We start from the raw sequence: 27,500 nt of genomic DNA, 5'->3' as shown, positions 1-27,500 counted from the left end.
ACACGGTAAAATCTCAATTTTCTATTTCTTCAGTATCAACCTCATAATTTTTGGAAGTGTTTGTGCTTTAATAAGGTATATTATTTAGTGTAAAGTCAGTCTAATGATAGTGAATTTAAATTTTATTATAATGATGAGCACTTATAATTATTGATACTGGCGTAATAGACGAAGTTAACAATAATATCTGCCGTTTAATTATCTGGACTAATTGGCCCTGGCGCATTAGGTTTTATACTATATGTCGACTTTTAAATTAGACATATCGTAAATGTTAAAAAGTTATTTAGAAGGTGAAATATTGAGAAAAAATTTTTAATTATGTTAAATGGATATTTATAGATAATCGATTTAATCAAAAATTGCAATTAATAAAGCTCTGAATATGTTGGAGAATCAACAAAGACACTTATGACATTTCATTTTTAAATTATTGTTTACTTGGCGCCAGTCAAGATATAGATGTCGCCTAAAATAGATGCCTGGTACACTCTCACCTCACTGCCTGCCTGCCTGCGCAGGCAGGCGCCATAAGAGTGAGAGAGAAAAAACATTTAATTTGAATTTTCTTACTCTCTTACTCCTATGTGTTACCATGTCAACCTGCAGGCATGCAGGCAGGCAGTAGGAGCTGTGCTAGCGCCTTTACGCTTCTTCTAATTTCCTTGCTAACAGTATTTGTAAAGCCTCGTTCCTGACAAGTTAAAATAAATAGTTCCCTACGTTAAATTAGTTCTTTCCGTTTAATTTTCCCTATCAGGTTATGGGCCCAGGCCCGTGAAAATCGTATCCTAATTATTGAATTAGATATAAATACGAAAGTAATTTCGGGAGTGTCGTTTCCACCCGTTATCAAGAGTGTTCTCGCATAACCTCACTTCGGTCGAAAATAGCGAACGGCGGAAGCACGAACTCCATACGAATCGAAATGTTGTCATAAGACACAACTATGATACATGGAGGATACAGGCTGAAGCTCTCATTAAAAATGACACATGGAGCTATGTCTCAGGAGATATACCACAACCCGAAATTCCAGAAGAAAAGGCAGAGCGACCGGCAGCCGAAGCCGCGCTCAAGGAATGGCTGAAAACCGACCGGAAGGCAAAATCAGACCTCATACTTTGCATAAGCCCTTCTGAACTAAAACAGACCAAAGGATGTGTCACATCCAACGAGATCTGGACCAAACTCGAGAGAATCTACGCATCGAAAGGACCAACTAGAAATCGAGATCAACGGAGACTTTCTCGCTATTATACTACTCTACAGCCTTCCGAGCAGCTTCGAAAATTTTTGCTGCGCAATTGAATCCCGCAAAAAGCTGCCGGATCCGGAAAGTTTAAAAATTAAAATAATAGAGGAATATAACGCGAGACAGCGAAAAGAAGATAAAGACGATTCCGCTATGTTTGTAAACCGAAATCGAAACTCATTCAACAAAGCGAAAAACGAAACGCGAAACGACGGAACTCGAAACTCCGGAACACGAACAGTCGGAAATCAAAACAAAGGAACGCGGAATTCGAAAAAACAACAAAAGTTCAACGGCAAGTGTAATTTCTGTGATCGAAAAGGACACAGAGAAAGTGAGTGCTTTTGTAAACGAAAATACGAAAATAAATCCGCGAGTGTAGCAGAAACGTCCCTATGCTTCCTTTCTGAAAAAACGACGAAAAACGCAAGTGACCTATGATGTATTGACAGTGGATGCAGCTCTCACCTGTCACACGACAAAAGTGTTTTCACCGACATCGTCAAAACAGAATCAAGTGTCAAACTCGCGAGCAGTGCCACGACGCCGAGAATCGCGAAGGGAAACGTGAAGTTCGATATAAATAATTCGGAGAATTCAGTTAACTTAAAAGATACTCTATACGCACCCGATTTAAGACTAAATTTAATCTCCGTTTTGAAAATCGTCGATAACGATTATGAAGTGAATTTCAAGAAAAACTGTTGTACGATCTTAGACGCGAAAGGAGTAGTTAAACTGACGGCAAACCGAATTGACGATTTATTTTATCTGTGTAAAAACCCGAGTGAATCAAATATAGTGAGTGCAGTGGTAAATACCAAAAGTGATACCGAAATTTGGCACGGCCGTCTCGGCCATTTAAACAAAAAGGACATGAAGGAGAGTCCAGAATAGAGTCGAAGTCGGTATGAACGCGCTGATACAACGCGCTCGTCCTATGAATTCCATATGTACGAGCGCGTTAATATCAGCGCGTTCATACCGACTTCGACTCTATTCTGGACTCTCCTTAATCGACATGCTCAAAAATGAACACGTGACCGGCTTTAATTTTGACGTGTCAACCGATTTAAGTAATTGCGAAACTTGCGCGTCGGGAAAATCCACGAGTTTTCCTTTTCCTAAAAGAAAAAGTGTATCGAAAGCGCCACTGGAATTAATCCACACCGACCTGTGCGGGCCGATGAGAAACGGGACGCATGATTATTCCCCAAATGTCATTTTTCCGAAATGTCATTTTACCGAACTGCACTTTTGCGAATAGTAATTTTTGCGAGAAGCCAATTTTGCGAAATGTCACTTTTGCGAATTGTCATTTTTGCGAAAAGCTATTTTTGCGAATTGTCATTTTTGCGAATGGCCATTTTTACGAATTGTCAATTTCCTGAAAAAGTCATTTTTGCCAATCGTCATTTTTACGATTTGTCAATTTTTCGAAAACTCATTTTTACGAAAAGACATTTTTGTGAAATGTCATTTTTGCGAAGAGTCATTTTTACGAATTGCTATTTTTGCGAATGGTCATTTTAAAGAAATGCCATTTTTGCGAATTGTCACTTTTGCGAATCGCCATTTTTACGAATAGCAATTTTTACGAATTGTCATTTTTGCGAAAAGTCATTTTTGCGAATTGTCATTTTTGCAAATCGACATTTTTACGAATTGTCAATTTTCCGAAAAGTCATTTTTGCGAATCGCCATTTTTACGAATTGTCAATTTTCCGAAAAGTCATTTTTGCGAATTGTCATTTTTGCGAAAAATACAATAGTGAATGTATAGACCTACAAGTTTTCTATTGTATTTTTCGCAAAAATGACAATTCGCAAAAATGACTTTTCGGAAATTTGACAATTCGTAAAAATGTCGATTCGCAAAAATGACTTTTCGGAAAATTGACAATTTGTAAAAATGGCGATTTGCAAAAATGACAATTCGCAAAAATAACAATTCGTAAAAATAACTTTTCGCAAAAATGACTATTCGCAAAAATGACAATTCGTAAAAATGTGAATTCGTAAAAATGGCGATTCGCAAAAGTGACAATTCGCAAAAATGACATTTCTCAAAAATGACAATTTGCAAAAATGTCAATTCGCAAAAATGGCAATTCGTGAAAATGGTGATTCGCAAAAGTGACAATTCGCAAAAATGACATTTCTCAAAAATGACAATTCGCAAAAATGTCAATTCGCAAAAATGACTTTTCGAAAAAATTACAATTCGTAAAAATGGCGATTCGCAAAAATAACTTTTCGGAAAATTGACAATTCGTAAAAATGGCGATTCGCAAAAATGACAATTCGCAAAAATAGCTTTTCGAAAAAATGACAATTCGCAAAAGTGGCATTTCGCAAAATTGGCTTTTCGCAAAAATGAGTATTCGCAAAAGTGCAGTTCGGTAAAATGACATTTCGGAAAAATGATATTTGGAGAATAATCATGCGCCCCAAAATAAAAGCCGTTCAATCGGACGACGGCCGTAAATATGTGAACAAAAGTTTGAGGGTCGTGCTAAAAAAATTCGGAATTCACCATCGCCTAACCGTGCCGCACACGCCGCAACAAGACGGCGTTGCAGAGCGGAAAAACAGGACGCTCGTCGAAGCCGCTCGCTGCATGCTGTCACAATTGGGAAAACCACTCACATTCTAGGCCGAAGCCGTGGCCGCCGCAAACCACGTCCGGAATCGCTGCATCACCAAGGGAATCGAGAAAGGAACTCCATATCAAAAATGAACTGGGAAAAAGCCCGACATCTCTCACCTGCGAACCTTCGGGGAAAACGTCTTCATCCTGGACAAAACTCCCACCAAAGGCAAGTTTGATCCAAGGGAAATAAAAGGAACCTTCGTGGACTACGCAGATCAATCCAAAGCGTATCGCATTTGGATACCAGAGCAAAGAAAAGTCGATTTATCCAGAGACGTAAAATTTCTCGAATCTTTTGAGCCGAAAAGTAATCATTCACCACTTTTGAAGGAAGAGGACCTCATAGAATCATCAAAAATAGTCAACGCTCCAATCGATGCTCCCAAAATCGTCGAAATTGAACTAGTCAGTCGAAGTTCAACAGCCAGAGTCGATGAGCAACATCCACCCGCAGTGGAAGAACGAAACAACTCGATAAGCAGCGGATCTCCATTCCTCGGTTTTCGACAAGAAGGTGATCACGAGCTGTCATCAGGCACCAGATCACCATCCCTCGGATCTCAACAAGAACGTGATTTCGAGCTGTCTTCAGGCACCAGATCATCATTCCTCGGATTCGAAAGGCAAATGAATCACGAACATTCAACCAACGATCTCTCAATTTCCCGTGGATCAGAAGATACAGTGCCAATGGAAGATCTCAGTAGCTCGAGCAACAGCGACGACAAATACTTCGACATCAATTTTGCCCTCAATGTATCGGAAGTGCCTCTAAAGGACGCAATCACTGGAAACGAACACGACGAATGGATGACGGCTATTCATCAGGAAACCAGGTGCCTGATAAGCAATGACACCTGGGAACTCGTAGACAAACCAGTTAATCAACGGATCATCGGCTGCAGAACAGTGCTCCGAAACAAGTACAACCCGGATGGTACAGTCAATAGGAGAAAGGCGAGGGTAGTTGCCCAAGGATTCTCCCAGAGACCCGGTATTGACTTCGTCGACACTTTCGCCCCGGTAGCAAGGCTCGAAACTCTCCGCTTGCTGGCAGCTCTCGCAGCAAAATCAAATCTAAAAATTTATCAATTAGATATAACAGCGGCCTACCTCAACGGAGAAATCGACACCCTTCTTTTCATGAAAGATCCAGAATTGTTAGAGGAATCTCTTGAAGAAATAGTGAAAACTGAAAAGGACGCAGTCATTCTTCGAAAAACAAGGAGAATGCTCGAAGCATTAAAAACTGGAAACAAGGTCTGCAAACTCCAAAAGTCAATTTACGGGTTGCGACAATCAGGTCGCAGATGGCACGCAAAGTTGGACGAGATATTAAAATCCATAGGTCTAAATCCAACAAATTCTGACCCGTGCCTTTACATTGACAAAATCAAAGAAACTCCGACATACCTACTTGTGTATGTTGACGACATCCTAATCATCTCGGAAAATCGAAAAAAGGTGAACGACATCAAAAAGGAACTCTCATCTCATTTGGACATCAGAGATCTAGGAGCCGCCAACTATTGTCTGGGAATTGAAATCGAACAAACACTAAACAAGGTAACATTATGTCAAACCGGATGTATTAATGAATTTTTATCCAGATTCAACATGTCTAAGTGAAAACCGGTGAAGACACCTCTCGTCTGCGGAAACAAGCTGAAAAAACCATCAGCATCGGAGAGGATGACATCGTTTCCATTCAGGGAATTGATCGGAGCTCTCTCATACGTAGCAATCGGGACTCGTCCCGACATCGCCCACGCGGTGAATCTACTCAGCCAATTCAACAACGACCATGGACGACGTCACTGGGAGGCAGCCAAACGAATATTGCGCTACCTCAAAGGCACAGCTGATATGAAGCTCGTCTACTCACGGAATGATCAACAGGTAACCGGATATGCCGATGCAGATTGGGGAAATTGTCCAATCGATCGAACATCATACACCGGCTATAGCTTCATCGTCTCCGGCGGAGCAGTGTCCTGGTGTTCCCGAAAACAGAAGACCGTAGCACTGTCGTCGACTCAGGCGGAGTATATGAGTCTCAGCGAAGCTGCAAAGGAGGCAGTTTACCTCATCACACAATTAAAGGAGTTAAATCTGAAGAACTTGTCGAGAATTATTTTATTTAACGTTAATCAATCAGCCGGAAAACTCGCCCTCAATCCCGTTTTTCACTCGAAATCGAAACACATTGAGATCCGCTACCATTTCATGAGGAACGCAATCCAGGAGTACCCCATAGAGTTGGTGTACCTTCCCACCGAGAAGATGACGGCGGACGTCCTGACCAAAGCTCTTCCAGCAGTGAAACACGAAAAATGTGCTAGTGAATTGGGACTTAAAATTTTGTAAATTAAAGGGACTTTTTCGTTTTTTTTTTAAATCAGTGTTTTAATTGAGGCGAAGTGTTGGAGAATCAACAAAGACACTTATGACATTTCATTTTTAAATTATTGTTTACTTGGCGCCAGTCAAGATATAGATGTCGCCTAAAATAGACGCCTTACGCTTCTTCTAATTTCCTTGCTAACAGTATTTGTAAAGCCTCGTTCTTGACAAGTTAAAATAAATAGTTCCCTACGTTAAATTAGTTCTTTCCGTTTAATTTTCCCTATCAGAATAATATATAATTACTTTGAAATTCCTGGCAGATTAGATAAACATAAGTCTACCCAGGTGGTTAGATTTTCAGGGGAAAAAAGTTCATGAAAAACAAATTAGAAATTTGGCAAAACTTTTTCCTTTATTGAAATTAATGAATTTATTCAAATAAATATTATTCAAAGTACTCATTATTACCCTAGGGGAATAATGACCAAATTACATAATCCATCAGCAACTCTCAAGAAGATAAGGACAAGAAGATTTATATATGTATTTTCTAATGTTTTCTATGACGCTTTTTTACCAGATCATGAATAAAGTGAACCTAAGTCCTAAGGCGAATAGTTGTCGAAAATTTCCCTGTAAAAAGTAATATTTTGTTAATGAGGTTCTTAAATTAACATCATATATGAGAAAGTAATAATGTTAAATGTTATGGGCAAAAGAATGTTTTTTCAGATTTTCAAAATGCAAAAAAATAAGTTAATCTTTCTTAATCTGGCTCAAAGTATACTCTCATTTTATGTCTGCACGTGAGACCTAAAATTTAAAAAGATTTCACCCCTAAAGCTCTTCACAGTCTCGAGAATATTTATGAAAATGTAATGTTTACACACATATACGGAATGACATTTTTTAAAACTAATTTTTAAATTCCTGAGGTCAAAAAACATAACAGATGTGCCAAAAAAATCGAGATTGGTAATTTTTGGTAATGCTTCTATGAGGAAGCAAAATTAATAATAAATGAAAATATTTTAATAGAAAAATTTAATTATTTTAAATTCTTTTAAATTTTTTTTAAAATTTTAAAATTTTTTTATTGAAATTTTGCTGTAATTTGTAATCTTACATTTCGAGAAAATTTTTAGTGTAATATTCCTGTAACATTGATGTGATGCTGATGTTTCCTCACAGGGAAATGCACAAATATTTCAAAAACTTATTTTAAATCTTAGAAATATTTAGGAAATATTATGGGCTGTGTAGATATATAAATAAGGAAGTTATTCATGTGTTCAGAATTATTTAAATAATATCAATTTTTTTATTAATTTTTTAATAAAAAAAAAATGAATGATAGATATGCACTATCGTCGCTGGCTTCGATTTATCTATAAGATGACCCAATTTTATGTGCCTTTTTTTCTCTTGTATTTTTTTTACATTTTATATATCCATTTATATTCATCGATGTGTGTAAAATTTTTTTAATTTTTTGTACATCTGGTCTTGAATTTTAACGGTCAATTTTCTCTCAAGGCACATTTTAATAAATAATTGACTCAATATTGTAAGAAAATGTCATTTTACTTTTTATTGTAACTTTGAGGAAACATTGCCTCAATAGTATGTTATGGCATGTGAGAATAAGTAATAAATTGAAAATAAAAGGTAAAAGTGTAGTATAAAGGTAATTCGGAGGACGAAGCGGAGTTAGAATGAACGAAGGTAGCAGGAGCTTGCGCAGATGAGATAACAGCACCTCACAGTTGTCCGGAGGGCAGTTAGTTGCTTCTTTGTCGTACCTTCAGCGTTTTTTAACAAAATTATTTCAATCGAGTTTAGTGACACGAGCCTCGCGAGTTCATAGCATCCCCAAGGAGGCGGAGAGAGAGATACTTCCTCTTCTGCATTGTCTGGGGTCAGTATTCGCTAAGCTCGTTTCATTTAGATGAAAAATGTTTGCAACTTAGACTATAAGAGGTCCTTGCTGACAGGATACTGCCATATCGTCGACACCGGTGGCATTGTAAAGTCTATTGCCATTTATTGATTTCTATAAAATCTTGTTCCAAGATACATTTTTCAAGTGCGCGAAATTAAAAAAAAAATTATCATTTCACTTGTTTCCACTTTCAAGTGTATTTATATGAGATTTTAATTAAATTCCGACAATGTCAAAAAAAATCTTTTTTTTTGGTGTTCCACTTCCCCATAATCAACCAGTCCATTAGTCGAAAACATGTGGGTGGCGAACTTTCGTGGCGTTTAATCGATGGCGAATATAATTGGAGTAGAAGTTTTAAAAATTGTGTAAGTATAACACTAAAATTTATGAATTATAATAATTAATTACTAATATACCGTTTATAAGAATATATTCTCTGAGAAAAAACAGAAGATGTCTTATTTTGTCTCTTGATTCTTGGGAATATAAAATAAAAATCCCCGACAGTTCATTTAGAAAAATAATTAAGTTTTAAACTTTCTTAACAATGTTCAAATATTCATAGCTGGAAAACCGCTTTCTTAATTCTTATAAATTTTAAACAGAAAACTCGTAATAATTTAGTAATAAACTTCCTAATTCTTTAAATTATTTTATCGTTTAAACAATTTAAAATTTGTTCAGCAAACTAAAAGTAAAGCTAAATTTTACATTTTCTCTAAAAATTAAATAAGTGCAAGTAAAATGTATGAATAAAATAATCAGTTAATTATCAAAAAAATTTCAAGACTTATTTTATAGGAAGGATTGTCCTCCTGACGCAAAATATCATATAAAATATAAATAATATATAAAATAATGTATGTTACCAAATAATGACAATTGTTGTAGTGAATTGTTGATCATAAAAATTAGTTTTTTGTTTAAATATAAAAAACAATAGTCATTTTCATTTATAACATAAATTTTTTTTAAAGATCGTTCATAGAACCAAAATGTCATTGCATGGCCTATCCCTAATACAATTTACCTTCTTACCGTGGTAAATATATAATTATTAATAACAGTTGCTTCCTCATAAGCTTTGTATGATTGAAAATTTTTAATTTTTTTATTGATTTCAATATTTTTCCTTTTCAGGAATACAAAACCGTGTTTATAAAAAATGTCCCTATGTGTGTGTAGTGTGTCAACATTACATTCTTCATCATATTCCTTCGAAACTAGAATAACCATAGGAAATTTTTGTATTATGTTTTACGTCTCTTTGGAAGACAACTTATAGAAATAGTTTTGTTGTATTCTTATAAATATTTTTTACATTTTAATTCTTTGATTTTTTTATAAAATTTTTTTTGCATAGCACTTTAAAAATATACTAGGATACTTATGAATATTTTTCTTCCATTATGTGGAGTTTTTTAAGACGCATCTTTTTATCTATTATCGAACATTCTCTTTTAATTTTATTTATAGAGTTATAATTATATAAAGGTTATAAAAATTAAAAATGGGACTTTTTCGACTTCTTTTTCAAATATTGCAATAAAATACCACTTTTTAAAAATTTCATTTCGATTTTTATAGTGTGAAAAATAACTTTAGTCAAATCTTTTAAAATTTATTTTTAAATAATTTTTCTAAGATAATGTAATGTAATGATAATGGATGTAATGAAAAAGTTTTCAAATAATTAAAATTTTATAAAATTTTATTAAAATAATAGCTTTTATATGAGTACTTGATTAAAGCTTTTAAAAATCAAATTTTAAATAATATTTTAATTGAAAATTTTAAGAATCATTAAATGCTCAATCTCAAAAATTTTATAACGAAAAATCAAAATGAAAATATTAGCTTTAAGTAAAGTATACAAAGATTATTTTATATTCAATAATTATTTTCAATTACATATTTTGAAAATGTAAATATCTACAGAAAACAAGTATACATTAAAAATTTTTCAAAAATCTAATCTTTTAGAATTTTTAAAATTTTTATAGATAAAACAATTTTTTTCATAAGTTTTAATTAAAATTTTCCAAAAACTTAATTATATTTTAATATTTTGCATAAAAATTTATTTTTGTCAAAATGTTTTATTCTTCAAATTATTTAAAAAATTTTTATTAAAATTTTATAAAATTTTATTAAAGTATTAGCTTTTATGAGTACTTTATGAAAGCTTTTGAAAATCAAATTTCAAAAAATTTTAAGAATCATTAAATTCTCAATCTCAAAAATTTTATGATGAAAAGTCAAAGTCAAAGTGAAAATTAGCTTTAAAAAAAGTATATTTAGATTCTTTCCCTATTCAATTATTTTCAATTACATATTTTGAAAATGTAAATACATAATTATATACAAAAATGAATTATAAATTTTATAAAAAAAAAAAATTTTATAGAGAACCATTATTTTTATAATTTATTCAATTAAAATTCTGCAAACACTTAATTATATTTTAATATTTTCTAAAAATTATTTTAAAAAATTCATTCTCGTCAAAAAGTTTCATTAATTCTTCAAATTATTATTATTCAAAAAATTTTGAATTATATATATAGTATATTCTTAATTAAAAAATATATTATCATTCAAAAATTATTTTAAACCTTTTAAAAATATTAATTTTAAGAATATTTTTGTTATAATTTTTAAAAATTTAATTATTTCTAATATTTTATGTTAGACATTTTTAATAAATAATTCATTTTAATAACTTTAAAAGAAAAGAATTTAATTCTCTAAAAACTTTCATAAAATTATTAAAAACAATTTATTGATTTAAAAATAAAGTTTAGTTTTAAATTCTTAAAATTTAATTAAATTTTGTAAGGGTTGTAATTTTAATTTTTAAACATAATAAAATTGTACAATGTTTTTGAAATTAAAATGTAAATAATTTTAATTCTTGTTACAAAAAAAAATAACATTTATTTACATATTTTTATTTTTAAAAGTTACTTAATTTTTGAATAATTCAATTCAGAAATTAGTAAATGGTCAGAAAAATCTTTATTTAACTAAAACGACTTTTTTTATACTTTAAAGTCGATTCAAGGCCTGTATTCCAAATTAAACCATTTTTTTTTAAATTAATCGTTTTCAAAAACGTAACTGTTTATAGTTTTTGAATTAAAATTTTAATGTAAGTATATTTTTGAGTTTTGATTTTTATTGTCTTATTATTTGACTTTTTAATGTGCATGAGATCATGTATTTATAAGTAAACACCAGAATAACGTACGTACTCAAAAATTTATTTAAATATATAGTAGCACTTGGCAGCGGTTTTTATATTTGAAAAAAACAAAAAGTGCTTTTCATAAAAATGACTATAAATGTAATATTAAATTATTATTCACGTTAAAAACATGAAAAAACCTATTCGTTAATATAAATTCAACAATGAATTTCTTTAAGTTAAGTTACTAAAAAAACGAAAATTATGATTATTACTAACTATAGTATCTTTACATTATTCTTCGCGCTATCATAAAGTATAAAGTTTATTTTATTTATAAATACTAGTGTTATAAACACTATTCGTTAATTTATTAAACAATATTTACTATTCTGCACATTAAAATATGTATTTAATTTTCTTAATAACAAGTGATAATATTGCAAATTAAATTACAAACTCCTTTTGTAACTATATAATATTTAAATTTGTAGTTCATAAAATGAACTTATTCTTCTTTGGTCTACGATGTTTCTTTAATTAAATTAAATTATTTTTTTTCAAGAATAGTTTCTCTTATAACCCATAAACTCATAAACACTTGTAAATACCTCCTGAAGTTTCTCATGTAACTCATAAAAAACCCATAACTTACGAAAACATATTCATTTATAACTATTCATAAAACCATTCATGTAACTCATAAATCCAAATGCTTATGAACAGAAAATTTTTCATGTAATTAATAAATTTTATACATTTCTCTTGAAATCATAAAAACGTGTTAATCATGATAAAGAATGAAATTTGCAAACATTGTTTTACCCTGATCTTTATTAAGGTGGTCAGCAAAAAAAATTTTTTTTTAATTTTATTCACTGCTCATCGAGATTTATATTCGCCTTTTTGCTAAAATATGAAAGTACATAGTTCTTGTAAAAAAAAATTCGAAAGGACGCGCAAATCACTTTTATACAAAAAGTACCCAGTAAAAAACGAGGTATTATAAAAAGAATTGAAAATTTTGATCTTTCTACAGAAAAGGAAATTTATTCAATTCTTTAGAATATCGCTTTGTCCAATTCCCTTATATATTCTCCACCGAGAACAATTTTCATATGTAAATGAATTCCAATCAATTCCGTTTTGCTTTTTTGAAAATACACAATAATTTTTATAAATTCTTTTTCAATTCCAAAGTTAAGATCGCTGAAGATAAAATTTAGTCTTATTTAATTCCAAAATAGTCGAATTCTATAAAATCTGAAAACCAATACTAATTATTATTATTTTCAAAAAATTTAATAACCATTTTGAGAATTTTCTACAAGAATATTAAGAAACCTTCTTCCCAAAGGAAAAAAAAATTTTTTTTTAAACAATATTATTATTGAGAAATAAAAATTATGCATAAAATGGGTATATTTCCTACTACTTAATCAACATTTTTTAACAATTAACAATTTTCTAGTATTTTTTGTAAATAAAAAAGAGAATAATTTGCGTAATAAAAAAAATACCTGCACATTTTCGATTTGTCAAACAATATTTTTTATAAAGAGAAAAAACAAAAGCATACACAGAAACTATAACTTCAAACTACGGACAGAATGAATAAAAGAATACGGCGAGATTATTAATATAGTTAATTTTTATGACTAAAAATAAAAAATTTAATTTATCAATTACCTACAAGACTCTTGAAAGTGAATAAATAAATTTAATTTTAATTATTAACAAAAAAGACATAAAAGTTTTGACCAAAACGACGTGCCTGATGGTAAATTATTATATATATTTAATGAACTTTAAGTTTTATGAACATCATATTTTCAAGGAAACTTTACTAACCTTCTAATGAGAATATTTTGTCCGTTGAAAGTTATACGTTGCTTAAAATTCCCTTATGCTAAACGAAGCGTTTGAATATCGTTAACGTAATTTTAAACGACGTTGGATAAAATACATAAAAATAAAAAGAAAACACAGACAAGGTGTAAAGAAGACCTTTTTCTGTAGGTAAAGGTTCAAGTATATATAATTGAAGTGTATATAATCAGTCCATGTCATGAGTCTGTTTATCTTGAGAAATAGAGCGTGTTAGATGTTGTTGCTTCAAAAAAAAATGTAAAATTTCTCTAAAAAATTAAAATTGAGAAAGAAAAATTTATTTTCAACTAAATTGTAAATTTTTAAAAGAATATTTTTTTAATATTCACTTTTTTTGTAAAAATAAACATATAAAGCGTATTTCCTTTTAATTTTAGGGAAACAATTTCCTCTCATTTTTTTTTTTTGCAACAGATGCATGAAATTGAGTGTAAGAGAGATCAGGTGCAGATAGATCGATAGTTGAAGTGAGTGTACTTGAATTTTCCTAATCTAAGAATATCCCAGTCAAGTATCGTTGGGGCGGAGTAATAACATACAGAGATAGCTTTTCCGTCATAGTGTGTGACTTTAGGCTTAACTTCACTATATTGTTTTTAATTATAAAACTAAACATTAAAATTGCTTTCCTCAGAAATTTTAAATCATGTGTAAAAGCAATTGTTTCTTCAATTTATAAACTGACTTTATTAAGCCAAATATTTTTGATTTTTTTAACAAAATAATGTTAAATATACTTAAATTTTATCAAATACTTAAATATTCAATATTATACCTATAAAAAGGTTTAGGCCAATGAAATTTTTAAAAAAATTTTTATGTCCGACATATTGGATCCGCCATTTTGAATGTTTGAAAGCTAACATCGAATTTGTAATCAGCGACCCCGAAAACTCCCGAGTGACAAAATCAATATCAATTGAATAAATTTAAAAAAAATTTCCACCATATTGGATCCGCCATTTTGAATTTTTGAAAACAAACATCAAATTCGTAATCGGCGACCCCAAAAACCCCCGGGTAACAAAATTTAGTCGAATTCAATAACATTTTACGTTTACGTTTCTTAAAAGTGCGTACAATTTATTTTATGAACCTATGGTTGAGAATTGAATTTTATTCAATATTCATACACCTTTTTGTGGGTAAATATAATTATTAAACTTGAAAAAATGAAAATTTTTAGTGTTTTTTTAAATTAAAACCGAAATTTAAAAAAATTAAAATTAATTTTGGGTTGAACAGAATTCCTTTTTTGAACCGGAATTACAAAGAGCACACTCGAAACCTATAAAAAACTTAATTTTTGAATAAATTATGATCCGTTTTATTCATAAAAGCATAGGTTGAAATTGCTCAAAGAATTTTCTTCATTTCACTTTTTATAAGAATTTTAACTTAAAAACTTGATTTTTCAATTTTTTAGGAACTTTATATCGGCTAGTAATAATTATTAAATTATAAAATTATGCTAATTTGTGATTTAAAAACATTTAGAACTAGAGTATATTTTTAGTATAAAGAGTTTAGGAAAAAATTATTAAAATATAAAAACAATTTTAATGAAAATAGTAAAATTTTGATGATTTTAAAAAACTCATCAAAATCAAAGAAAAATATCTATACGTAGGTGTAAATATATTTTTTTAATTTATAACCAAAAAACGATTTTTAAAAAATTTTGAAATTTTAAAAAATTAGTTAATCGTGATTAGAAATATGTTTGAATCTACAGACAAAAAAAAATAAAATCCATCCCTTAGAAGGACAACTATGCTGTTTAGACTAAAAGATAAATTAATATACCCCGCTTTCCAGAAAGTGTTGAAAACTATGCCACTTAAGTTCAACTATGCCAATGACATTTGAAGAAAGTCCCTTTTCGAAATTAAATTAACTTTCTTCAAATGTCAGTAGGAATTGCATAGTTTTCTGCACTACTTTTTCGAAACCACATGCTTTTCGCATATCACCATTGAAATGGCATTTCTCTCTTTAAACGGCGAATTATTTAAAAATTATATGTTAAAAGCAATTTTGTTTGCAATTTTTTAAAAATTTTATATTGTTTTAATTTTTTTTCAAACATAATATATTTTTTATTTTTTGAAAATTATTTGTGGACTTTGGTTAATATTATATACATTGAAATGATGTTGCCGAAATGTTATCCTGCAATGTTGTGGTAACCTTGACGCTGATAACGAATCTGAAGTCAGATTTGCAACATTTTCAAAATTCAAAATGTCGGATTCAAAATGGCGGCCAATTATTTCAAAATTACTCAAATTAGCATTAAACTTGTTACTCAGTGATTTTCGGTGTCTCTGATTAAGAATTTAAAGTCAGATTTTAAAAATTCAAAATCGCGAATCCAATATGGCGGATATTATAATTATAACTAAATAATATTCATAATTCAAGACAATAATAATTTAGTTAAAAGTAACAAATACCTTGAAATAAAAATTTTCTTTTGGGTAATAAAATGACTTTTTTGCATTTATTAAAATAAACCAAATATTTATATAGAATAGAATTAACAAGACCTTTTTATCGTAACAAATAAAATAGGTTAATTCTACAGATTGATTAAATCAGTAAAGTGGAATAATTTTTTTCTTTTAAGCATGAACTAGAATTAAAATATTGTGAATAATTATTACTTAATCCTTCTTAATAAGAGAAATAAGTAGATATTATAAGATGTACATTTTCTTTTCTATAAATAGTAAAATCATTACATATTATATATTTTAATGCTAGCAAAATTAACGTCCGAGTGACGTTTCACATTTCCCGTTCAATATAATGTTTAACATTAGAATTTTAATTTTCACATTACGTACTGTATTATTAAAGCTGAATATTAAATATATAATTTTATTTATGAGAATTGGTGAATATCTTTCCAAGTTGGGAAAATAAAACAATAAATTTAACGTTTCGACAGCATAACCGTCCCCTTTGGAAATGAAAAAACTGTGTGAGATAATTAAAGAGACGATCGACCGTTTAAGACTTTGACAAATAAACTGTCATTATGTTGGGTATTGAAATCGACTATTGGAATACTAATGACTAAAATAATAAATTACAATATTCTAAGAACGTTCTTGTAAATTAACAAGAATTTTAACAAAATTTTGCATTTGTTTTAAACAGTGACTTGTATTTCATTGAACTCACTCATCTTATATCTTCTTGTATTAATTGCGAAATATTCAGTAAACAACCATCATGCGGAATAGATTTGAACAATTTCTTACGAATATCGTGGTATCGGTAAATGTATAAGATATAGTTCAGTTTTTTGCAAGTAAAATATTTTTCATAAACTTTTATTGATTATTTATTCAATTTGTCATTTGGGTCAGAGCATTATATTTTGAATAAAGACGTTGCGGCCTATAATTTAAAAAAAATGATTCTTTTAGAAATGAATTTGGCATCTGGGGAACAAAATAAAAAAAAATTATGTTAAAATATTTATTATTACTTTTCTTAAATTGTGACTAAAATGGCGAACTTGGGCTTTTATATTTCTAGCCATTTTTTATAAATTTTGATTTGGACATTTTCTCATTCCCTTTCCAACAACCTAAAATATTTTTGTACTTTATAGCACGTTTTTGAGCTGAGTATGAATTTAGTTCATGCTGATATATAGGATCGCGAAAGGGATTTCAAATTTTTAGTAACTGACGATTCTCACTCAGAATTTGAATCATAAAGTATTCATACCATAATCATTCTTAACATTTTGAGTTTCTTTATTGTATTTGTCATTTTTCAGGAATACTTTACTAAAGATTACATTTAATAAAAAAGATGACACTCAAAATCTCAGTAATTGTTATCTACATTGTTCTACATTCCACTTTTATTAATAATTATTATTCTATTTATAGAAGAAAATTTAGAAATAGGCTGAGAATTATTTTTTAATATTTGAATTCCATTTGTGTTTCAGGAATGCTTATTAATAATGATTAATTGACGTCTTCGTTGGAAATGTGTCAACATAGTACTGTCTTCCTGAGTGTGTTAGGAGTTTTTATACTAGTTCTACTTCAAGGTACGAGAAATTATAAGAAATTTATTTTTTTCCACGTATAATATATGTTTTATTTCATAATTTAATTTTCATATATTTTTTATAGAGTCGAAACCTGTTAGTTGGGAAGAATGGTGGACATATGATGGTATTTCTGGTAGGTGTAAAAAAAATGAAAATAACCCTTAAAAAAATAATCCACAAATTTTAAATAAAAGCTGAATTTATTCTGGATATATACGAATCAGTCTTGAATGAATCAAGTTTTTATCATGGGGTTTAGTACAGTATTGTGCGAAATATATCTAGGCTGCCTGTAAATCCGAATTGAGTCCATTGTAATCCAGATTAATCTGGTCGGGCGTATGTGCAGAATTGGTATACAATCTAGTATAATTCAGAATTAATCTGGTTTTTGAAAGTCCTGATAAGTTCGTGTCAAAAATTAAACCAATTAAAATTGAAATTAGTGGTAAAAGTAAGGATTTTGGTATTTCTTGAATTACAAATTTATTTTGAGGCACTATATAATATTTTTATATTCTAAAACATTGCTTAACTTTGTTTTTAGAAAAATTTTAATGAAACAAGCTATCAATTGGAAGTAACATAAAAAAAACAATCTCCCAGAAGTGAATTGTCACTCAGAGCAACTTTATTAACCAATAGTCGTGCCAACCTGCGTATTGATCAATAAGTAATTGTACAATTAACATACATTGATAATGAACCTCAATTTATCACACAATTATCGCATGTATCTTAACAATATCCCAAATATTTTATAAACATATTAAAAATTCTGACGCTAGTGAATATCGAACTCGCCACTTCCCAGGTGTAAATTTAGGTCGGCCCTCGGAATATAATAATAGGCCTAATTTTTAAAACTTCTGTTCATAAAGCAATATAATAACTTGTAATATTCTGCTGTCAATTAAAAGAAAGAAACAAGGGTAAAGTATTAAGAATTCCAGGTAAAAATATAAGTGTTTTAATTATTTATTAGAAACAATAATTTATTGAAAAAATAGTAATCACTTTAATCGCATTTAAAAAGTGGATGGAAAAGTCAAGAGGCAGTTTACTAAAGATGAACAATACTCTTAAAACATGTGGACATTAAAGAATTTTTAAAGTAAAATCAGAAAATTATGTCTCTGATTTCTGATAAGGGTAATTCCAACGTGTGCCTTTATAAATCTTTTTATTATAGAAGAGTAAACAATCTTCTTGCCGATACTATGATATAAAATATTCTTAACGAGAATAAATTGTTATGATCTCTAAGAGAATATTTCAAAAATCCTTAAAAAAATGAAATAATAATGAAATGCTTAAATATTTTATTATTAATATTTAATATACATATAATATTTTTCGATATAACAGGGTGTCTACTGAAAATATGACTTAAAATTCCAGGACATTTTCAGGACATTCCAGGACAGATTTCTTATTTTTCCGGGACATTTATATGTGTAACAGGGTTGCCACAAGTCAGGGAAGTCAAGAAATTCAGGGAAAAGTCAGGGATTTTTACTAAAATTACTGGAAAAAATTAAATTTTTGGAATTTATAGGAAAATTCTGAATTTTTATGTCTTTTTTATTTGCCTTATAAACTATGAAATTGACAAGAATTCTAATACAAATCCTTCAATTTTTTCTATTTTTGACAATAATTTCTTTTTAAATAACTTCGCATACATTCAATTATATGTTCAAAATTTTTTTTAAATTTTCGTCAAAATTTCAATTATCTTTATAAATAATAAAATTCTTCTCAAAAATTCAATTATTTTCAAAAAATTTAATAAAATTCTTGGCAAAATTTCAATTATTTTCAAAAATAAAATGCATTTTCCTCATTTCAATTATTTTTGATAACTACCCAAGGAGCACGTAAGTTTATCTTGACATCACTGTAATATTACATTGGAGATTCGTTATATTACACTGTAATATTACAGTGATCTTACTGGGATATCAAAATGTCCGCCTGGAGGTAATATTACGTTGTTACATCAAGAGAATATTACCTGGTAATATTAAGGTAATATTACACTGTAATATTAACGTAATGTTAAGGTAATATTCAGATAAAATTAGAATAATTTTATAATTTAGAAAAAAACATTTCACAAAGTTGGACTCGAACCCAGAACCATGTGCATAGTAATCATGAGTCTTACCACTGAGCCAAACTTACTTGTAGTGTATTAAGATTCTCGACGGTATATAATCTTTGTAAGTTTTTTAAAGTTCTTCATATTTTATCAAAAATCTTAATACACTACAAGTAAGTTTGGCTCAGTGGTAAGACTCTTGATTACTGTGCGCAAGGTTCAGGGTTCAAGTCCAGCTTTGTGAAATGTTTTTTTCTAAATTATAAAATTATTCTAATTTTATCTGAATATTACCTTAACATTACGTTAATATTACCTTAATATTACCAGGTAATATTCTCTTGATATAACAACGTAATATTACCTCCAGGCGGACATTTTGATATCCCAGTAAGATCACTGTAATATTACAGTGTAATATAACGAATCTCCAATGTAATATTACAGTGATGTCAAGATAAGCTTACGTGCTCCTTGGGTACTATTTTAATAAAATTTTCCAAAAGAATTCTATTATTTAAACAAAATTTTAATAAAAATTTAACAGAAATTCAATTACTTATTAATTTTTTTTATAAATTTATTCGCATCAATTCAATTATTTCAAATTTTTTAATGAAGTTTCTCGAAAGAATTCAAATATATAAAAGATAATTGAAAAAAATAGTCTCAGATTTTCAATTATTTCGAAAAATTTTAATAAAATTCTTTTAATAATTCTATTATTTAAAAAAATGTTGACAAAATTCTTTACAAGATATAGTTCATTAAATTGCAATTTTAATAAAATTTCCCTAAACAATTCAATTGTTTTCAATACTTTTCTTCTTAAGAATTTTAATTATTTTCACAAATAAATTTTTTATGGGAGTTCAATTATATAAAAGAATTTAAATAAAATTCTTTGGTAGAAATCAATTATTTTCATTCTTGAGAATTCAATTATTTTTAAAAATTTTGATAAAATGCTTTATAAATTTGCAAAATTATAATAAAATCGGTCATAGAATACAATTATTTTCGTAAAATACATTTTTTCTAGAAATACACTTATTGTCACAAAATGTTTGTAAAACTCTTCGAAACAATTAAATTATTTTCATAAAAAATAAAATTCTTCTAAACAATAATTCAATTATTTCAGAAATTTTAACAAAATTCTTCCCAAGAATTCAATTTTTTTCAAAAATAAACATTTTCACAGGAATTTAATTATATAAAAAAAACATGTTTTTTAATTCTTTGTAAGATTTTCAATTATTTTCAATTTTTTAATGAAATTTCTAGATAGAATTTAATTATTTTTAAAGATTCTGAAAAATTCAATTATTTAAAAAAATTTGAATAAAATTCTTCACAAGAAATTAATTATATTTTCATAAATAATAATATTTTTCTCTGGAATTTAATTATTTTCACAAATAAAATTCTTCACATGAATTCAATTCTTTAAAAAGATTTTTAATAAAATTCGCCTGCAAGAATTCAATTATTTTCATAAATAACAAAACTTATCGCAGAATTTCAATTATTTTTATAAAATTTTAAATAAAATGATAGAAAATTGCATGTATTCTTACAATTTTCTTTAAATTCGCCGAAAGAATTCAATTATTATTATTAAAAATTTTGATAAAATTCTTCATAAAAATTCAATTTTAAAAAATATGCAATTACTGAATAAATTATTTATTTTTGTATTTAAATAATTGAAGTCTCGGGAAATTTTCTAATTAAAACTGATAAAAAAAAAATAAAAAAAAATAAGATAAAAAAACTTAAAATTTTAAATTATTGAATATTAAAAACATTATAGCGTGAATTTTTAGAAATAATTGAATTTTGAAAAGGGTTAAAATTAAAATCTTTGAAAAATTGAATTTATAGTTAAAATATTCTTATGAAATAAAATAATGATTTTATTACTCTGTCATCTTAAATTTATTATGAAACATGAGGAAATCGATCACTCCGAGTCGGAGACTCGGAGTGATCGATTTCTTCATGTTTTATTATAATCAGAGAATTATAATATATTCTCATAAGTTATTGAATTTGAGAATCTTAATTCCTATAGAAGTGCTTATTTAAGTACTTTTCAGTTCTGAGCCATAAAGTTGAAGGTTTAAGCTTTTATTTAAGCTTTTGTAGAGATTTTTGCGTTTCTTTGTTACGCTGCCTCAAAAAGTGCTAAAAATAATGTTTTTTGAGACTTTAAACTCGTTTTTTAAGGGAATGACCGAATGAAAAAAAGTTTTTCTGGTATATTCTTATTCAGTGACACCTAAACTTTCAATAAACACAGTAAATTTTAAATAAACACGACATGACCATTTTTTTGTAATCCAATATAGGACCTCGCTCAGCGAGGTTAGAAATATTGAGTAGCGAAGCTCATGAACACTCCAACGCACAATAGGTTCGCGAAAGTCGTTTGCGAACGAGACACATGAGATAGACAAGGACACAAATATATCTCTGTCCTTTTCTAACTCATGCTTTGCGTTCGCGAACGACTTTCGCGAACCTATTGTGCTTAGGCCTTATGTGGTTGTTGTCCATGTGTAGGGAAATGTTAAATTTTAATCTTCAGCGAAAATTATATTACTTGCAATGTTCAGGCAATATTCAGACAATATTGGTTTATACGTTTATATTGGCAGACGAATTTTTAATAATTAGTCGAATATTCTATGCAATATTGTCTGAACAATGCATTCGGAACAAACCGATTAGGTTCGGGATATAAATGATTTACACAAACTGAAAATTTTTAATAAATAAGACTCATATAGAAATCCGAAGCAAAAAACAAAAATTTCTATTTCTTATCAATTTGATTAATAAAAACGTTGATGTAACAGGTCCTGCTTTCTGGGGTCTTATAAATCCCGAATGGTCACTCTGCAATAAAGGAAGGAGACAATCTCCTGTAAATTTGGAACCGTCTAGACTATTATTCGACCCCAATCTTCAGCCACTTCATTTGGATAAACATCGCGTAAAGGGCATTCTTACCAACACCGGACACAGCGTAGTTTTTACCGTGGATAATGAAACAAGACATCCTGTAAATATTTCTGGCGGCTCTCTCAGTTACCGATATCAATTTCATGAAATTCACCTTCACTATGGATTATACGATGAAAGCGGGAGTGAGCATACAGTCGATGGATATGCATTTCCAGCCGAAGTGAGTCAATATTTCTTTATTATTTATATTTCATCCAAGCAATTTTATGTACAGTGAATAATTGGTTAACTTGATTAATTAAAAATTATATTTCACGTTTTCTATTTGAACATTTTCATAATATATGACGTTATTTTAAATTGAAGTAAAATTTGATTGAAGTAAAATTTAAAAAATTTTCAACTATGTTCGAAATTTTAATTTCAGATGCAGATTTTTGGATTTAACTCTCAATTGTATAATAATTTTTCGGAAGCCTTACATCGAGCACAAGGCATAGTAGCAGTATCCCTCCTGCTACAAGTACGTGACTTATCTTTCAGCAATATACATATCGCATGTTCCTCTGATTATTATTCAGCGACGAGATCAGTTTAAGTGATACGTCACGATACTTTGAATTTTTTTAGGTAGGCGATCTCTCGAATCCAGGCTTAAGAATTTTTACTGAGCAATTAGACAAAATTGTTTACGGAGGTATGATTATTTATTATGTATATGAAATTATTGAAAATCATTCAAAATATAATTTATTTATCGCAATTATTTTACAGGTGACTCTATGGATATTTTGAATTTTGCTGTACGAGAACTTTTGCCGGATACGAATCATTACATGACATATGACGGTTCAATTACTCTGCCAGCTTGTCATGAAACTACAACATGGATTATTCTAAATAAACCAATCTACATTACTAAACAACAGGTAAATTTTAAATTACCAGGGATGCGGATTATTATTTTCTAGAAAATATTGTACATTAAAGCAATCGACATATATCGAATTTACAACTATTTTTTGTTTTAATTATCAATTTTTTACGTCCGAGCAGTTATTTGTAAGGTAAATAAAAACGAATTCATTCGGATCAAATGTTATTTTATATATTTCTCCAACGTTTCGAAATCTCAACGATTTCCTCTTCAGGGAGTCTATCAAACAATAATATAAAAATTTTAAAATGTGATAAACAAATTTACAAATTAATACAATATTATGAATTATAATAAATACAAAATAATAAGAGTTTGAAATTTCTTACCGAAATAAATCAGTGATATTGTTTACATCATCTTTTTCAAATCGACATAAAAATATAAAAATCGTTATAAAAATAAAATTTGTCAATTATTACGTAAAACCCATAAACGTTGGAAAACAATAGGAATTGGAGTCAATAATAACTAAAATGGAAAAATAATAGAGTGAAAATCAAAATTAAAGTAAATAATAAATTGGAACTACTAATAACTTGAAATTAATATATAAAAGAAAATTTTTAATTCATTAAATTAATTAAATAATAAAATTACATAATAAAAAATTATAAAAAATTTAAAAAATTAAAAATTATAAAAATTAAATAATAAAAAATTAAAAAATTACGAACCAACAACAAAGAAAAAATCCATTCACAATAATCACAAAAAATAAAATCCATGAATAGACAAAACATTATTATCACACAAGACATTAAAAAATAATAAATAAATAATAATATAAACACACAAGCAAATAAATTAAATTAAACGTGGACAAACGAGTAAAATTAAATAAAATTTAACTTGTGTCAGCTATCAAATCTAATCTTTTCTATTTTTTGTTTTGTTTTCCCAGCTTCTCGCTTTGAGAAAATTAATGCAAGGTGATAAGAAAAATCCAAAAGCGCCTCTTGGAAATAATTATAGACCACCGCAACCTCTTCATCATCGACCTGTTCGAACGAATATAAATTTTAATGTGCAGGTAAAGAACATATGTTTACATAATTTATTTTAAGTAACTCAAAAGATGAAGTAAATGTTGCAGAAATTTTTCCTATAAAATTCAAACAAATGAACGCTTAAATCTAAAGCCAGATTTTTAAAATAACGGATATTAGAATTGGTTATATTAATTTATTTTACTTTGTTTTAGGGACCTAAAAATTGTCCAACTATGCACAGAGATGCGTACTACAAAGGTAGGTTTTTTTAATAGAAAAGGTTAACCCCAATAGCATGGAATATAACATTAAAATTTCTTAAATATTTAATTGATACTTTAATATAAAAATATTAAGCACTTTTTAGAGTTTAATAATTTAATTAAAAATTAATTAAGTTAATAATAATTATAATCCAAGCATCACGATGTCTTTAGGAGCTTATGTCCATTTAAAAAACGTTCCACAGACACCTTATGTTCAAAAGAAATCTTTGAATCATAAGATGTCTTCAGAATATCAAAAAAAAACCTTGGTTATCCCTTGCCAACTGGGTCTTTAATTAAAAGAATAAGTAGAGAGGCGATTGAGTTTTACAGCACTACCTGAAAAGCTCACATATACCTAGATCACTTTTAATTTTTTAGAAGCACTTTTGATAATTTATAAATCTTAATAGTCGTATTAAATACTAATAAATGATTAAAAGTTCTATACTTAATAAATTCCTGAAAAACTTCTGAAAACCATTTGAATTCTGAACCATTTATTTCTTGCGCTTAGAGTTGTGTAACCCCTTAAGAGTGAAACAAAATACTTTATTACAAAGTAAAAAAGTGTAACAAGAGTTATATATGAGCCATACTATTTCAAACTGTTCGAGCTATAAAAGATGAAAGGAATATGAGCGATTTACAAATAAAACTTATTTTATATAGAAAGTAAAATTATTTACTATCTATTGTATACTATTTCATCAAAAAATTTAATAATCATCAGATTGGTTTTTATATTTTTAATATTTTTCTTAAGTTAACGAAAAAATATTTCTTTAAAATTTGAAACTCTTGATAACTAGTTAGATATTCTTGAAACTTCTGTATAAAAAAAACATGAGTTTTTCAATTTCTAGATTCTCGCCAAAATGAATCAATAGTTCAATTTTTAAATCCTCCTGCTGATTTTCTTACTCGCTATTATTAATAAGTCAATACAATTATCACACAGACAGTTGATTCTTCTGAAAGTTGATACACTTGATGAACTTATGTACACTTAAATTACAATAATTCTTTCAAATCCAATTCAAATCCAATTATTCTAAAGTAGATTTTCTAAAATAAATGAAGACATCCAAAATGACACTTTCAGAAAAATCTCCCAGGTACTACGTACATACTTTACTAATATTAACAGGTGTATTTTTATGTTCTTTCAGCAAACAGTTGGAAATAATCCTGACAGAGAAGAAATGATGACTTTTTCACTGCATTACGCTTTAACTTCCAAAAAAGAAGAAAATAAATATTTGACATAAGAAGGACGTAACATATCAAAACGTGCGCTCAACTTGCGCGTTACCGTGTGTGGTCAGAAAATTGCTTCGTAGTAACTAATTACTCGTGCATTGCCAAGTATTTCTCCAGTAAAGATATCCCCTAGTTACTTAGAGAAAGTGACGTAAGAGTATATGAAATATTATATATTATATTGTATATTATATAATATAGTGTATATGTATATAATATTACATAATCATATTATATAATATTATGTACATTGTATATTATTATATATATAAAACCGATAAATATTAAAAGCTATGACTATCGATGCTTGCGTGAAAAATCGAAGTGTGTATAAAATACGCAAGAAATTGAAACGCATTGGCGACCTAAGAGTTTATACTATATTCTTTTAATAAAACTTTATAAATGTACATGTTCATTTTTTGCAATAACACCTATTATTTACGTATGAGGCAAAATTTTTAAAGTGATTTAACTTTAAAAATGATGTCTTTCGAATTGGGTTAAAATTTGCAATTACTGAATTGCTCTCTGCATTATGCAGGGTTGAGACTGTCATTGAGTTAATTCAATGGATGTAATATTAAAATAGTTTTAAAAATTAATTGACAATGAAAATATTGCATAGGTATATTCCAATTACCGAATGTTGAAAAAGCTGCTTGACCTAATTACGGTGCCCCAATTGCAGACTTGTCAAAATTAGAATACGATTACCTATCTAGCCAACCTGAAAATTTGTTTTAAGATCAAATTCTATACTTACTGTAAAGTAAATAACATCATTATTTGTTTTTGTAAATATTTACTATTAAATCAATTTTAATAAATTTAATTATTGATTTGTAAATTATTTTTATTAAAATATAAAAATTGAAAATAGAACGTTTATTTATTTTTATATCTACATAAAAACAGTTTTTATATACTGAAATGACGAATTCATAGTTAAATAAATGAAAATTGAAACAAAAGAAAATTCGATATAATAAAAAAGTTGGTGAAATAAAAGTTCTGAACAATACAAATTTATTTAATTATAAAAAAATATTAAAATTTGTAAAAACAGATTTTAATAAATTAAAATTTTTCTTATATAAAAATTATATATAAGAAACAAGTTTAAGAATAATTGTTGAAAAATGTATAATTGTAAAAGCCGTTTCTGATTTGTTTTTTATATTAAGAAGAGAGAGCACCAAAAAACATATTAACTCCGTTTTTAAAAAAAATATTTTTCATCTTATCAACATTTCCAATTTTAAATAATCCCTGTAGAAATTTTTCTATAAAATGCATATGATTGGAACTATTAAATGAGACGCGCGAATTTTTTAAAATGAAGAAATCTTTGCAAAGAATAGAAGAACGAATTACGTTTAGTTAACATAAGAAATCGTAAATTCAACATAATATAAATAATTTCCATTAAAAATTAAACTTAATTTTTAAATTACTCAGTTTATAAATATTCAAAAGGAAACAAATAGTAAACTAAAATTTTCTAATATTAAAAATAGTGTTTTTAAAAGTGAAAAATTAAATATGTAGAATATTTGTTTATTATTTTTAATATACACTATTTATTAACATATCATAAAATAACAC

The 27,500-nt window shown here is 28.2% G+C and overlaps 1 protein-coding gene across 2 annotated transcripts; it reads left to right on the top strand.

Annotated features, from left to right (window-relative positions):
- Positions 1–7,840: 7,840 nt before the first annotated feature.
- LOC122512286 (carbonic anhydrase-related protein 10) lies at positions 7,841–26,664 on the top strand. Of its 2 annotated transcripts, none has more exons than XM_043628036.1 (10): positions 7,841–8,172; positions 17,250–17,354; positions 17,440–17,490; positions 22,326–22,654; positions 22,862–22,957; positions 23,065–23,131; positions 23,209–23,363; positions 24,276–24,404; positions 24,576–24,621; positions 25,802–26,664. In XM_043628036.1, the coding sequence occupies exons 2-10, from the start codon at positions 17,291–17,293 to the stop codon at positions 25,816–25,818; spliced, it is 954 nt and encodes a 317-aa protein (XP_043483971.1). In that variant the 5' UTR covers positions 7,841–8,172; positions 17,250–17,290; the 3' UTR covers positions 25,819–26,664. The 2 variants fall into 2 exon arrangements, with proteins under 2 accessions (XP_043483971.1, XP_043483970.1); XM_043628035.1 differs by having other exon boundaries at positions 7,843–8,564.
- Positions 26,665–27,500: the final 836 nt, after the last annotated feature.

The sequence above is a fragment of the Leptopilina heterotoma genome, unplaced genomic scaffold, assembly GCF_015476425.1.
Source record: "Leptopilina heterotoma isolate Lh14 unplaced genomic scaffold, ASM1547642v1 Lhet_97, whole genome shotgun sequence".
Lineage (NCBI taxonomy): Eukaryota > Metazoa > Arthropoda > Insecta > Hymenoptera > Figitidae > Leptopilina > Leptopilina heterotoma.
This window is presented reverse-complemented; position numbering and strand designations above follow the sequence as displayed.